We start from the raw sequence: 12,957 nt of genomic DNA, 5'->3' as shown, positions 1-12,957 counted from the left end.
CCCTAATCTGGGGAATGAAACAAACATTCGCATCCTAGAGGCAGAGAGGACCCCTCCCAAGATCAAGGAAAACAGGCCAACACCCCGGCATGTAATAGTAACACTTGCAAATCTTAGAACCAAGGAAACCATCTTAAGGGCAGTTAGGGGGAAGAGAGTCCTTACGTACAGAGGGAGGAACATCAGAATAACGTCAGACCTATCCACAGAGACCTGGCAAGCCAGAAAGGCCTGGCAAGACATATTCAGGGTACTAAATGAGAAGAACATGCAGCCAAGAATACTTTATCCGGCAAGGCTTTCATTTAGAATGGATGGAGAGGTGCAGAGCTTACACGACCGGCAGAAGCTGAAAGAATATGTGACCACCAAGCCGGCCCTGCAAGAAATATTAAGAGGGGGTTCTATAAAAGGAGAAAGACCCCAAGAGTGATAAACAACAGAAATTTACAGGGACAATCTATAAAAACAACATCTTCACAGGCAACACGATGACAGTTAATTCATATCTTTCAATAATCACTCTCAACGTGAATGGCCTAAATGCTCCCATAAAACAGCACAGGGTTGCAGGTTGGATAAAAAGACAGGACCCATCCATATGCTGCCTACAAGAGACTCACTTTGAACCTAAAGATACATCCAGACTGAAAGTGAAGGGATGGAGATCCATCTTCCATGCCAGCGGACCTCAAAAGAAAGCTGGGGGTAGCAATTCTTATATCAGACAAATTAGATTTTAAACTAAAGTCTGTAATTAGAGACACAGAAGGACACTATATCATTCTTAAAGGGTCAATCCAACAAGAAGATCTAACAGTTGTAAATATCTATGCCCCCCAACAGGGGAGCAGCCATCTACATAAGCCAACTGTTAACCAAAATAAGGAGTCATATTGATAACAATACCTTAATTGTAGGAGACCTCAATACTCCACTCTCAGCAATGGACAGATCATCTAAGCAGAAAATCAACAAGGAAACAAGAGCTTTGAATGATACACTGGATCAGATGGACCTCATAGATATTTACAGAACATTCCACCCTAAAACAACAGAATACTCATTCTTCTCGAGCGCACATGGAACTTTCTCCAGAATAGACCACATACTGGGTCACAAATCAGGTCTCAACTGATACCAAAAGATTGAGATTATTCCCTGCATATTCTCAGACCACAATGCCTTAAAACTCAATCACAAGAAAAAATTTGGCAGAAATTCAAACACTTGGAAGCTAAAGACCACTCTGCTCAAGAATGTTTGGGTCAACCAGGAAATCAAAGGAGAACTTAAACAATTCATGGAAATCAATGAGAACAAAAACACATCAGTCCAAAACCTATGGGATACTGCAAAGGCGGTCCTAGGGGGGAAATACATAGCCATCCAAGCCTCACTCAAAAACACAGAAAAATCCCGAATTCACCAACTAACTCTACACCTTGAAGAACTAGAGAAAAAGCAACAAACGATGCCCAAGCCACGCATTAGAAGAGAAATGATTAAAATTAAAGCAGAGATCAATGAATTAGAAACCAGAAACACAGTAGATCAGATCAACGAAACTAGAAGTTGGTTCTTTGAAAGAATTAATAAGATCGATAAACCCCTGGCCAGACTTATCCAAAAGAAAAGAGAAAGGACCCAAATTAATAAAATTATGAATGAAAGGGGAGAGATCACGACTAACACCAAGGAAATAGAAACAATTATTAGAACTTATTATCAACAACTATATGCTAATAAACTGAGCAATCTGGATGAAATGGAGGCCTTTCAGCTGCCAAGACTGAAACAGGAAGCTGCCAAGACTGAAACAGGAAGCTGCCAAGACTGAAACAGGAAGAAATTGACAACCTGAATGGGCCAATAACCGTAACGAGACTGAAGCAGTGATCAAAAACCTCCCAAAAAACAAGAGTCCAGGGCCTGATGGATTCCCTGGGGAATTCTACCAAACATTCAAAGAAGACATAATACCTATTCTACTGAAGCTGTTTCAAAAAATAGAAACAGAAGGAAAACTTCCAAACTCATTCTATGAGGCCAGCATTACCTTAATCCCCAAACCAGGCAAAGACCCCATCAAAAAGGAGAATTTCAGACTGATATCTCTGATGAATATGGATTCCGAAATCCTCAACAAAATCCCAGCTCATAGGATCCAACAATACATTAAAAGGATCATCCACCACGACCAAGTGGGATTTATCCCTGGGATGCAAGGGTGGTTCAACATTTGCAAATCAATCAGTGTGTTAGAACACATTAATAAGAGGAGGGAGAAGAACCATATGGTGCTCTCAATTGATGCAGAAAAAGCATTTGACAAAATACAACATCCTTTCCTGATTAATACTCTTCAGAGTATAGGGATAGAGGGAACATTCCTCAAGTTCATAAAATCCATCTATGAAAAACCCACAGCGAATATCATCCTCAATGGGGAAAAGCTGAGAGCCTTTCCCTTAAGATCAGGAACACATCAAGGGTGCCCACTCTCGCCACTGTTGTTCAACATAGTACTAGAAGTCCTAGCAACAGCAATCAGACAACAAAAAGAAATAAAAGGTATTCAAATTGGCAAAGAAGAAGTCAAACTCTCTCTTTTCACAGACGACATGATACTTTATGTGGAAAACCCAAAAGACTCCACCCCCAAATTACGAGAACTCATCCAGCAATTCAGTAATGTGGCAGGATACAAAATCAATGCACAGAAATCAGTTGCTTTCTTATACACTAACAACGCAACTGTAGAAAGAGAAATTAGAGAAACGATTCCATTTACAATAGCACCAAAACCCATAAGATACCTCGGAATAAACCTAACCAAAGAGGTAAAGGATCTATACTCTAGGAACTACAGAACACTCAAGAAAGAAATTGAAGAAGACACAAGAAGATGGAAAAACATTCCATGCTCATGGATCGGAAGAACAAACATAATTAAAATGTCTATGCTACCCAGAGCAATCTATTCCTTTAATGCCATCCCGATCAAAATTCCAATGACATTTTTCAAAGTGCTGGAACAAACAATCCTAAAATTTGTATGGAATCAGAAAAGACCCCGAATCACCAAGGAAATGTTGAAAGAGAAAAACAAAGCTGGGGGCATCAGGTTGCCCAATTTCAAGCTATATTACAAAGCAGTGATCACCAAGACAGCATGGTATTGGCACAAAAACAGACATACAGACCAATGGAACGGAATAGAGAACCCAGATATGGACCCTCAACTCTATGGTCAAATAATCTTTGACAAAGCAGGAAAAAACATGCAATGGAAAAAAGACAGTCTCTTCAATAAATGGTGCTGGGAAAATTGGACAGCCACATGCAGAAGAATGAAACTCGACCATTCTCTAACACCATTCACAAAGATAAACTCAAAGTGGATGAAAGACCTCAATGTGAGACAGGAATCCCTCAAGATCCTAGAGAAGAACATAGGCAGTAACCTCTTTGACATCGCCCACAGCAACTTCTTTCAAGATACATCTGCAAAAGCTAGTGAAACAAAAGCAAAAATGAACTTTTGGGACTTCATCAAGATAAAAAGCTTCTGCACAGCAAAGGAAACAGTCAACAAAACAAAGAGGCAACCCACAGAATGGGAGAAGATATTTGCAAATGACACCACAGACAAAGGGCTGGTATCCAAGATCTATAAAGAACTTCTCAAACTCAACACCCAAAAAACAAATAATCAAGTCAAAAAGTGGGCAGACGATATGAAAAGACACTTCTCTGAAGAAGACATACAAATGGCTAATAGACACATGAAAAAATGTTCATCATCATTAGCCATCAGGGAAATTCAAATCAAAACCACACTGAGATACCACCTTACACCATTTAGAATGGCCAAAATGGACAGGGAAAGAAACAACAAATGTTGGAGAGGTTGTGGAGAAAGGGGAACCCTCTTACACTGTTGGTGGGAATGCAAGTTGGTACAGCCACTTTGGAAAACAGTGTGGAGGTTCCTCAAAAATTTAAAAATAGAGCTACCCTATGACCCAGCAATTGCACTTCTGGGTATTTACCCCAAAGACACAGATGTAGTGAAAAGAAGGGCCACATGCACCCCAATGTTCATAGCAGCAATGTCCGCAATAGCCAAACTGTGGAAAGAGCCGAGATGCCCTTCAACAGATGAATGGATAAAGATGATGTGGTCCATAGATACAATGGAATACTACTCAGCCATCAGAAAGGATGAATACCCAACTTTTACATCAACATGGATGGGACTGGAGGAGATTATGCTAAGTGAAATAAGTCAAGCAGAGAAAGTCAATTATCATATGGTTTCACTTATGTGTGGAACATAAGGAATAGCATGGAGGACACTAGGAGAAGGAAGGGAAAAATGAGGGCAGGGGGAATTGGAGGGAGAGATGAACCATGAGAGACTATGCACCTGAGAAACAAACAGGGTTTTAGAGGGGAGGGGGTAGGGGGGATTGGTTAGCCCGGTGATGGGTATTAAGGTGGCCATGTACTGCATGGAGCACTGGTGTTATACGAAAACAATGGATCGTGGATCACTACATCAAAAACTAATGATGTATTGTATGGTGACTAACGTAACATAATAAAATTTTAAAAAATCATTGGAAAAAAAATGTTTAATTATTGAGGACTTTAGTATCTTAATGAGCTGAATAGGGTAAATATCAACATTCTTATTTTATAGAAGGAAAAGATTATACAAACAAATGAAGTCATTGAGTCTAAGATCAAGGGAGATTGGTAAAAGGTACAAAATAGGAATCAATATAATCTAATGCCTATCTCAACACATTTTCCATTAGGATTTGATGAATATATTATGTATTAAAAGAATTGATAATCTTTAGACCAGTACCTGACCTAAAGTCTTAAGGGATATAGAACATGTTTAATTCTTATATTCAACAAAGAAAATATCAGTGTCTTTGGTATCAAAGTTCTGGTTGACTGAATATTTTCCCATTAAAAAATCCTTTTCTGCTCAGATCCTGTTAAAAATTTGATTTTTTTTGGTTTATTGAATATTAATTCTATGAATGTTAACAATTTTTTTCACAAAAAACATAGTGGTAAACTATTTTTTAATGGGAATTTTACTTACACAGAGTTTGAAATGCTAATTGGGCCTCTTAGTGTAAACAGGCCGTGTTGTGTAAAAACTCATTTTATTCCTTTTGAGGAAGAAAAGCTCCAAAAGTTGCAAAAGAAAGAGTATTACAAAAAAGGGAAAAATGTGTTTTTGTTATAAAAGAAAGTTTCCATTAATATTTGATGAACAATTTTTATTGAGAGAATCCCATATTCTAAGGCACCCTTTTTACTTCCCTTTCCTCAAATTGTCATTCTCAATTATTTGACCTTATGGATACCTAATCCTATCTTAACCCAAATTAGGAGAACAGGAATGGAAAAAAGCAAGAAAGACAAAAAGAGAAAAAAGATAATGACTATAGGGAATATTAGAAAAACATCCAAGTAAGACAGAATAGAGTAGTACTGACAAGTGAGAAACTGAGAGCAGAACATGAAAAAGAACTGGGTGGCTGGAAAGGAAAGGGGGAAGAGTGGAGGATTGACAGTGAGGAACAGAGTGGGAGAGAAAAAGTTGAGACAGTAAGCAAGTGGGTACAAGAGAGGTGAAAAGAAGAAAAGAGAGAAAAAGGAATTTAAAAATAAATTAAAAAAAAAAGAAATTGAAAAATCCAAAGTTTGCTCATTTGCTATATGAAGTTAACAAGGCTTAGAATAATACAACAGATGTAGTATATAGATAATTTTTTCAGATATAAATGTGTGTCCTTTTATGGTAATTAAGAGCTCTTATGCTAAGACTTCTATTCAAAAGTCTGATCCTGAATTATGGTGTGAAACTAGATACAGGGATCAGAACAACTAGCCCCATGTAGAGGTTAGTATATTTAATAATTTAATATATGATTTAAAAAATTAAAAATCAGTGGATATGTGATAGATTCTTTATTAAATGATTGGGATATTAGGTAACTATTTAGGAAAAAAATATTTAAATTCTAAGAAAAATGCTGAATCAAAAAAAAAACCAAAAAACTTCAATATGTCCAAAAGGAGAAATAAACTACTGACAATTTTCAAGAAACTGATAAGGAGGAATGTCCTTAATATATAGTTTATACAAACCAATAAAAAAATTAAGAGCATATCCAATAGAAAAATGACTAAAGGACATAAGCATACAATAAGAAATGAAATTGGCTAGTGGTCATATGAAAAAATGTTCACTTGTACTAGAAATTTTTTAATAGTAAATTAAAATATAAATGCAATTTTCACTTAACAAACCAGAAAGATTAAAAATGATAATATCCAATGTTGACAAGCTCTGGTGAGGTAATTACACTTAAAACATTGCTGGTAGTAATATAAAATAGTATAACCTTTCTGGAGGACAATTTAGAATGACATGCCAAATATTTAAATAAGAACTACATACTTCAGTAAAATCAGAAATACAAAGATTTGGGTAAAAGGATATTCATTCCAGTTATTTGTAATAGCACTTTATTGGGAAATGGTTATGCAAACACAGCATTTATTTTTGAGTGGGGTATGAAGTAGGAATTTAATAGAATTTTTCCCATGTGGCTAACTAATTGCCCCAGCATCATATAGTGACTAGTTCAACCTTTCCCAACAGATGTAAGACTATACCTTTGTTTCCATATCCACAGTGGTTTGTTTCTAGGTATTCCATTCTCTTCCATTGATCTCTTTATTATCCCATGGCTAATATTACATAGACTTAACGGCACCATTTTAGAATGAGTCTTGATATTGGGTAGAACAAGTTTTTCTGCTTTCCTATTGTTTCAAAAACATTTTGGCTGTTTTCCTCCTCCTACCTTTCTTACTCCATGTACATTTCAGAAATACCTTATTAAGGTCCCCCCAAAGATCCTTTTAAGATTTTGAATAGAATTGAATTTATGGATGCATTTGACAGAAATGACATCTCTTAGTTATTAAGACTTCCCATTCAATAATGTGACATAGATCTTCATTTAAGTATTTCTTAATGTATATGCCTATATCCATATCTATATATCTATATCTATGTAATGGGTACACACAACTTTTGTTATATTTATTCCTTTTTATTGCTATTATAAATGGTATCTTAAAGTTTTAACTTTGTTTTTGACTGGTATAAAGAAATGCAACTGATTTTTGTATACTGATCTTATATCTAGCAACTTAGAGACTTTTTAATATGTTTCCTTCCTGATGGCCCACTTTCCCCTATATTAGGGGGCTATTTGAGAACTCTGAAGTGTGGAAACTGTCAAACATCATTCAGAATGTGTGAATTGGGGTGAAGGCGGACAGATAGGTCACCCCATCCCCTCCTGACTCTGGCAATAATGGAACATGGAGGAATTTCCTTTGAAGCGGCGTCCATCCCCATGGGAGATGTCTCTTTGAGGTAGAGTGCTCAGGCCCTATAGACTATTGTCTTCAGTTTGGGAGCTGGTTCCTTTTAAGCCTTTAGGTTTTAGCTCACATGTCACCTTTTCACTGACTACCTTATTGGCATCTGCTAACTCTCACCTGTACCTTCCTTTATTCCCTATCACAGAATCCAGTTCATGCCCTTTATAGCAGGTAATGATCACACTTCATGAGTGTTTGTTTGATCAAGTTCTTGTTTACTGTCTGTCCTTCCCATCTACTGCAAACTTCATAAGGGCAGGGACTAAGTCTGTTTTGTTTACAGGACTCCTGTATTTTGATACCTGCCACTTAGCCCAATAAATATTTGTGGACTGAATGAATGATTAAATATGTTAAACATCTGTTTCAATGCTTAATGTTAATAATATATTGTATCATCATTTAAAATATATTTTACTGTATAATTTTATTTTGACTCACAACTTTAAAATAGGTTTTGCTAGTCCCCATTTGACAAATGAGGTAACTAAGGCATAGGGAAATAAGTAACATGGTCCAAATTAACAGCTAGATATCAGTGGAGTGAAAACCAAGCCCAAATCACCTAACTCCAAATCTAATTCAAAACTATGTAACAAAAGAGAAAGAAAAAGAAAAGAAGGAGGGAGAGGATATAAGAGAAAGACGAGGGAGGAAAGTTCATTTATTTCTGAATTTTCCATCTCAAGGGCATATTATACGGTTTATTCTGCTAAGAACTCCTTAAATCTCATACTTTTAAATCTTTTCAGAAACCTCATACCTCATTAAAACATTTCAGGCCAGTAGACATATTAACACTTTCAAGCAACACTGTTCTACATGAATCATACAGAGTGGGAAATAAAGGAGTTTGCAGTTATAGAACAGTCTCTTTATCTCTGCTACAGTTCACCAGTATAAAACTTACATGTAAAATCCAGTCAGATAATCATGTCTGATAATTGTAAGAAGTACTAACAACATGATTTAGTTTCAATTTTAAGTTCCAATTCATTATCTCATAATTTTTCTGCCTTAGTTAACATTACACAAAACTTTGGCTCTCTTGTAACATTTAAAATCCAGAAGAGTATATCTTCCAAGTTTTACCATAGTTGTGAGTGTAGAAATAGAACTAATTTCCATTGGAAGCATTACTGAAAGAAAGAATACTACACTACATTTTGCTAGATAGGTCTCCTAAGGCAAGGGAAACAAAAACAAAAATAAACTATTGGGGCTACATCAAAATAAAAAGCTTTTACACAGCAAAGGAAACCATCAACAACAACAAAAAAGGCTACCTACTAAATGGGGGAAGATTTGCAAATGATATATCTGAAAAAGGGTTAATATCCAAAATGTGTAAAGAACTTCTATAACCCAACACCGAAAAACCAAACAATCCAATTAAAAATGGGCAGAAGAACTGAATAGACTGTTTTCCAAAGAAGACATTCAGATACAAACAGAAACATGAAAAGATGCTCGACATCACTAATCACTAGGGAAATGCAAATCAAAACCACAATGAAATATCATCTTACCATCTGTCAGAATGGCTAAAATAAAAATGTCAAGAAATAGCAAGTGTTGGTGAGGATGTGGAAGATAAGGAATCCTCATGCGCTGTGGGTGGGAATGTAAATTGGTGCTTTGGAATGGGGGTTCTTCAAAAAATTAAAAATTGCTATACCATATGGTCCAATAATTCCACTATTGGGTTTTTACCTAAAGAAAACAAAAACACTAACTTGAAAGGATATGTGCACCTTTATTTTTATTGCAACATTATTTACAATAGCTAAGATATGGAAGCAACCTAAGTGTCCATTGATAGGTGAATAGATAAGGAAGGTGTGTTATATGATGCAGCCATAAAAAAGGGTGAGATTCTGCCATTTGAGACAATATGGATGGACCTAGTGGGTATTACGCTAAGTGAAATAAGTCAGACTGAGAAAGACAAATACCATATGATTTCACTCATATGTGGAATCTAAAAAAAATGAACAAATGAATAAATAAAAAGCAGAATCAGGCCTATAAATACAGAGAACAAACTGATGGTTGCCAGAGGCGAAAAGGTGGGGGTGGGTGGGCAAAATGGGTAAAGGGGAGTGGGAGATAGAAGTTTCTAGTTATGGCATGAATAGGTCATGGGAATGAAAGGCACGCATAGGGAATATAGTTATTGGTACTCTAGTAGCATTCTATGGTGACAGATGGGAGCTATGCTCGTGGTGAGCACAGCATTACATATGAACTTGTCAAATCACCATATTGTACACCTGAAACTAATGTAACATTGTGTGTCAATTCTATTTAAAAAAAAAAACCCACTACACTCAATGGTATTTTTCTTTTAATCAATGATTCTCACTGATTTTAATCAATGATTCTATCTGTCCCCTTTTCTTTTTTTGTTCCTAAATCTAATGATAAAATGCTTGGTAATTTCTATTGATTCTGATGAGCGAGCTTCCTACTGTGAAGTTACAAGAAGGAAAGACATCTCCTATTTTTCTTAGTCTCCATGTAGTAAAAGTCAAAGTACCAGCCCTTAAGTTAATAATACTATTTTTGTGATTTGGAGGGGAAAATACTTTGCTGCCCAAAGGTAATCCACACAGAAGAACTGAGAGCTAGGTGAAACACTCTGACAGAATAGGACCTTATTATAGAAGCTATTGACACAAGAACTCTAAATCGCTGACAAGTACCACTCACCTCCTCTTCCTGAACCCAACAGAGTAATGATATAGTATTGATGGAATTCTGTCTGTTGCAGGAGGACAGAACAGTCCATTCTTAATCCAGAGTGGTTTATCAGGGATGGACAATGACATGACCTAGAGCTTAGTGAGCACCACCTCAGGACTCTGACATACCCATCACTGAGACATCATATTCTATCAGCAGTGTTGCTTCTTGTCCACACTGTTTAAGAATGCTCATGGCTTCAGCATGTGTGGTTCCGAGAAGCCGAATTCCATCCACACTGAGCAACCTGTCGCCAGGTTTGATGGTGCCCTCTCTGAAGGGAGAACAGAGAAATGGTCTTCATTAGCGTAACCTAATGTGGTTTAGCATTAATGGTCACTTAGCCAAAGCAGTTCTTTCACGGGTTCAGCCCTCCATCCTATTTGCATTTCCTTTTAAGCATCGAGTGTGATAGTAAGAGAGGAGAGAGGTAACCCTGAACAGAAAATTGCTATAATATGAGTGTCAGTAATAAGGTAATAATTGCACATTAGTCAACCACCAAGTCACCCACACTTAACTCTTGGGGCACAAAAGTACCAAACACACAGTTTTTGCTTTTCTAGGTTTTTGCCGAAATGTCTCAAATTGATTTATTAGAGCCCAGAAAGTAGCATTTACCTAGTTTTCCAAAGCCAGGTGAGCAGAAAAGCCTGCTGATTCCATTCAATTTATTACTGGTGAAAGCAAGTGGGACAGGGAGCACTGGCGAAAAATTTCCCTAGTCTATAAATTTCCCTACTGATTTATCAGGCCATTTTGGCAATCATTAAATTGATTCAGTCTCATATTCCCTATGAGACAGGGAAATACTATTCTTTCCGCTGTGACCACAGATGCTCCAGGCACTAGAAGAAGATACCTCAGGACGTGAGGGACACCACTAAAATATAGCCAAGGAGCCTTCCAGATCATAGTCTTCCTGCCTCAGGGAGGGTCATGGAGATGAGAAAATCAAACGGGGATTACAAGTTTAGGATTTAAAAGGATAAAAATCTCTTAAATATCCTTCACCTAGATAATCCTCTAAGAATTTTGACTAAATTTTTATCTTAAATTTTTAGATTCCACTTCATCCGAAATTAAATTGGTTATATGTTGCTCACAAACTAGTGGCCTGCTTCTGACATTTTTGTCAATCTCAACCTAAACATTAATAAGGAACAAAAATATTCTTATTTACTTCCAGAAGAATAATTCACAAGAGAAGCCCAAGAAAGGAAAAAGGCAAGATGTCTGTAAAAATTTTGACTTTGTATTATCTTCTGCAAAGGCAAACATACTATAGCACAGGGGAGAAACCAGTATCTTATTTTATATTAAACACAAACTTTTTAGAAAAGGAAGGTAACAGCATGAGTTTTGAAGGAAAATAAACCTGAATTCCTATCCTAACTCTTCCATGTATAAGCCAGCTGGCAAGTCACTTAACCATACTGCACCTCAGTTTTATCACCTGTAAATGTGGATAAAAAATATTTCATTTAGTAGGCAGTTGTAAGGATAAAATAAAATAATGTCTGCCAAGCACTTAGGACATTTCCTGGCACGTGGTTGGTTACATGCTCAATTAATACTATGTATTATTACTATTTCTATTGCCTAAGAAAAGGTTTAAAATCTGTATCCTTGTTTGAAACATAGTACAGAATCAGGGGTAATTGGGGCATTTTTCTCCTACCCCTCAGCAATATCGAATGGCAGGAGTTGTGGTTTTCTGCCTTTATGGAATTGACTTTTGCTGTGGGAAATTAATACAAAGACAAGTATTTCCTGAGACAGCTGAGTTGTGAGTTTACTTAGGAATACCCCCCCCATCATGTTTATGATATGAAAGCTAAAGGAGCTGCCCTTTCAAATATTCAAATCAGTAAGGAAGAGATAGCTCTAGACACTGACAACGCTCCTTCCCTTTTATTAAAAGTCACTTCCAGGGGTGCTGGGGTGGCTCAGTAGGTTAAGCGTCTGCCTTCTGCTCAGGTCATGATCTCAGGACTGGGATTGAGCCCCGCATCGGGCTCCCTGCTTAGCAGGGAGTCTGCTTTTCCCTCCGCCTTTCTCTTCATCTTATACTCTCTCTCTCTCTCTCAGATAAATAAATAAAATCTTAAAAAAAAGTCACTTCCATTCTGACATATATAATCATTATCAAAAGGTAATAATAATCCTAAGAATGTGGATAATAGTCACAATCAAAATGCCACCACCTATCTTTCCAGATTAGGAGATTAGCATTTGGAGATGATGCATGTAAAGTGCCTGCCTTAAAAAAGCCAGCCGCCTTTTATTAAGTACCTACTGCATGATAGGTCCCCTGCAAGGCATCAGCCAGTCTTTGATAAAATTGAAGACCTTGAAAGGTAGGTATTGTTATCTACATTTTACAGTGCAGGAAACTGAGCTCAGAACTGTTAAGTCACTTGCCAAACATGGAGGGTAGTTCAGTGTCGAGTCTGGGGTCAAACCTTCTTTCTTCTGATTCCACAGCCCAAACAATTTCAGTTTTCACATTCCAACATATTTGCTTTCCCCAGCTTTGTTTAATCTATTTGGATAGTGACACAGAGAGATGAAGTTTACCTGTCAGCAGGTCCTCCAGGACGAACACATGTTATTACAACTGGACGAGATTTATTTCTATCGTCATGTGCTCCTCCTAGCAAAAAAGAAAGACAGAAAGAAAGAAAGAAAGAAAGAAAGAAAGAAAGAAAGAAAGAAAGA

The 12,957-nt window shown here is 36.9% G+C and overlaps 1 protein-coding gene across 1 annotated transcript in view; it reads right to left on the bottom strand.

The window, feature by feature from the left end:
* The window catches only part of GRIP1 (glutamate receptor interacting protein 1), a 193,035-nt gene that overhangs the window by 125,775 nt on the left and 54,303 nt on the right, over nt 1-12,957 (bottom strand). Inside the window, exons 6-7 of the mRNA XM_035002883.1 lie at nt 12,817-12,892; nt 10,365-10,510 (exon numbers count right to left, since the gene is read on the bottom strand). Of these exons, the coding sequence (XP_034858774.1) occupies nt 10,365-10,510; nt 12,817-12,892 (222 nt within the window). The remainder of the gene's footprint in view (nt 1-10,364; nt 10,511-12,816; nt 12,893-12,957) is intronic.

The sequence above is a fragment of the Mirounga leonina genome, unplaced genomic scaffold (assembly GCF_011800145.1).
Source record: "Mirounga leonina isolate KUSES-001 unplaced genomic scaffold, KU_Mleo_1.0 Mir_126, whole genome shotgun sequence".
In the NCBI taxonomy this organism is placed as follows: Eukaryota; Metazoa; Chordata; class Mammalia; order Carnivora; family Phocidae; genus Mirounga; species Mirounga leonina.
This window is presented reverse-complemented; position numbering and strand designations above follow the sequence as displayed.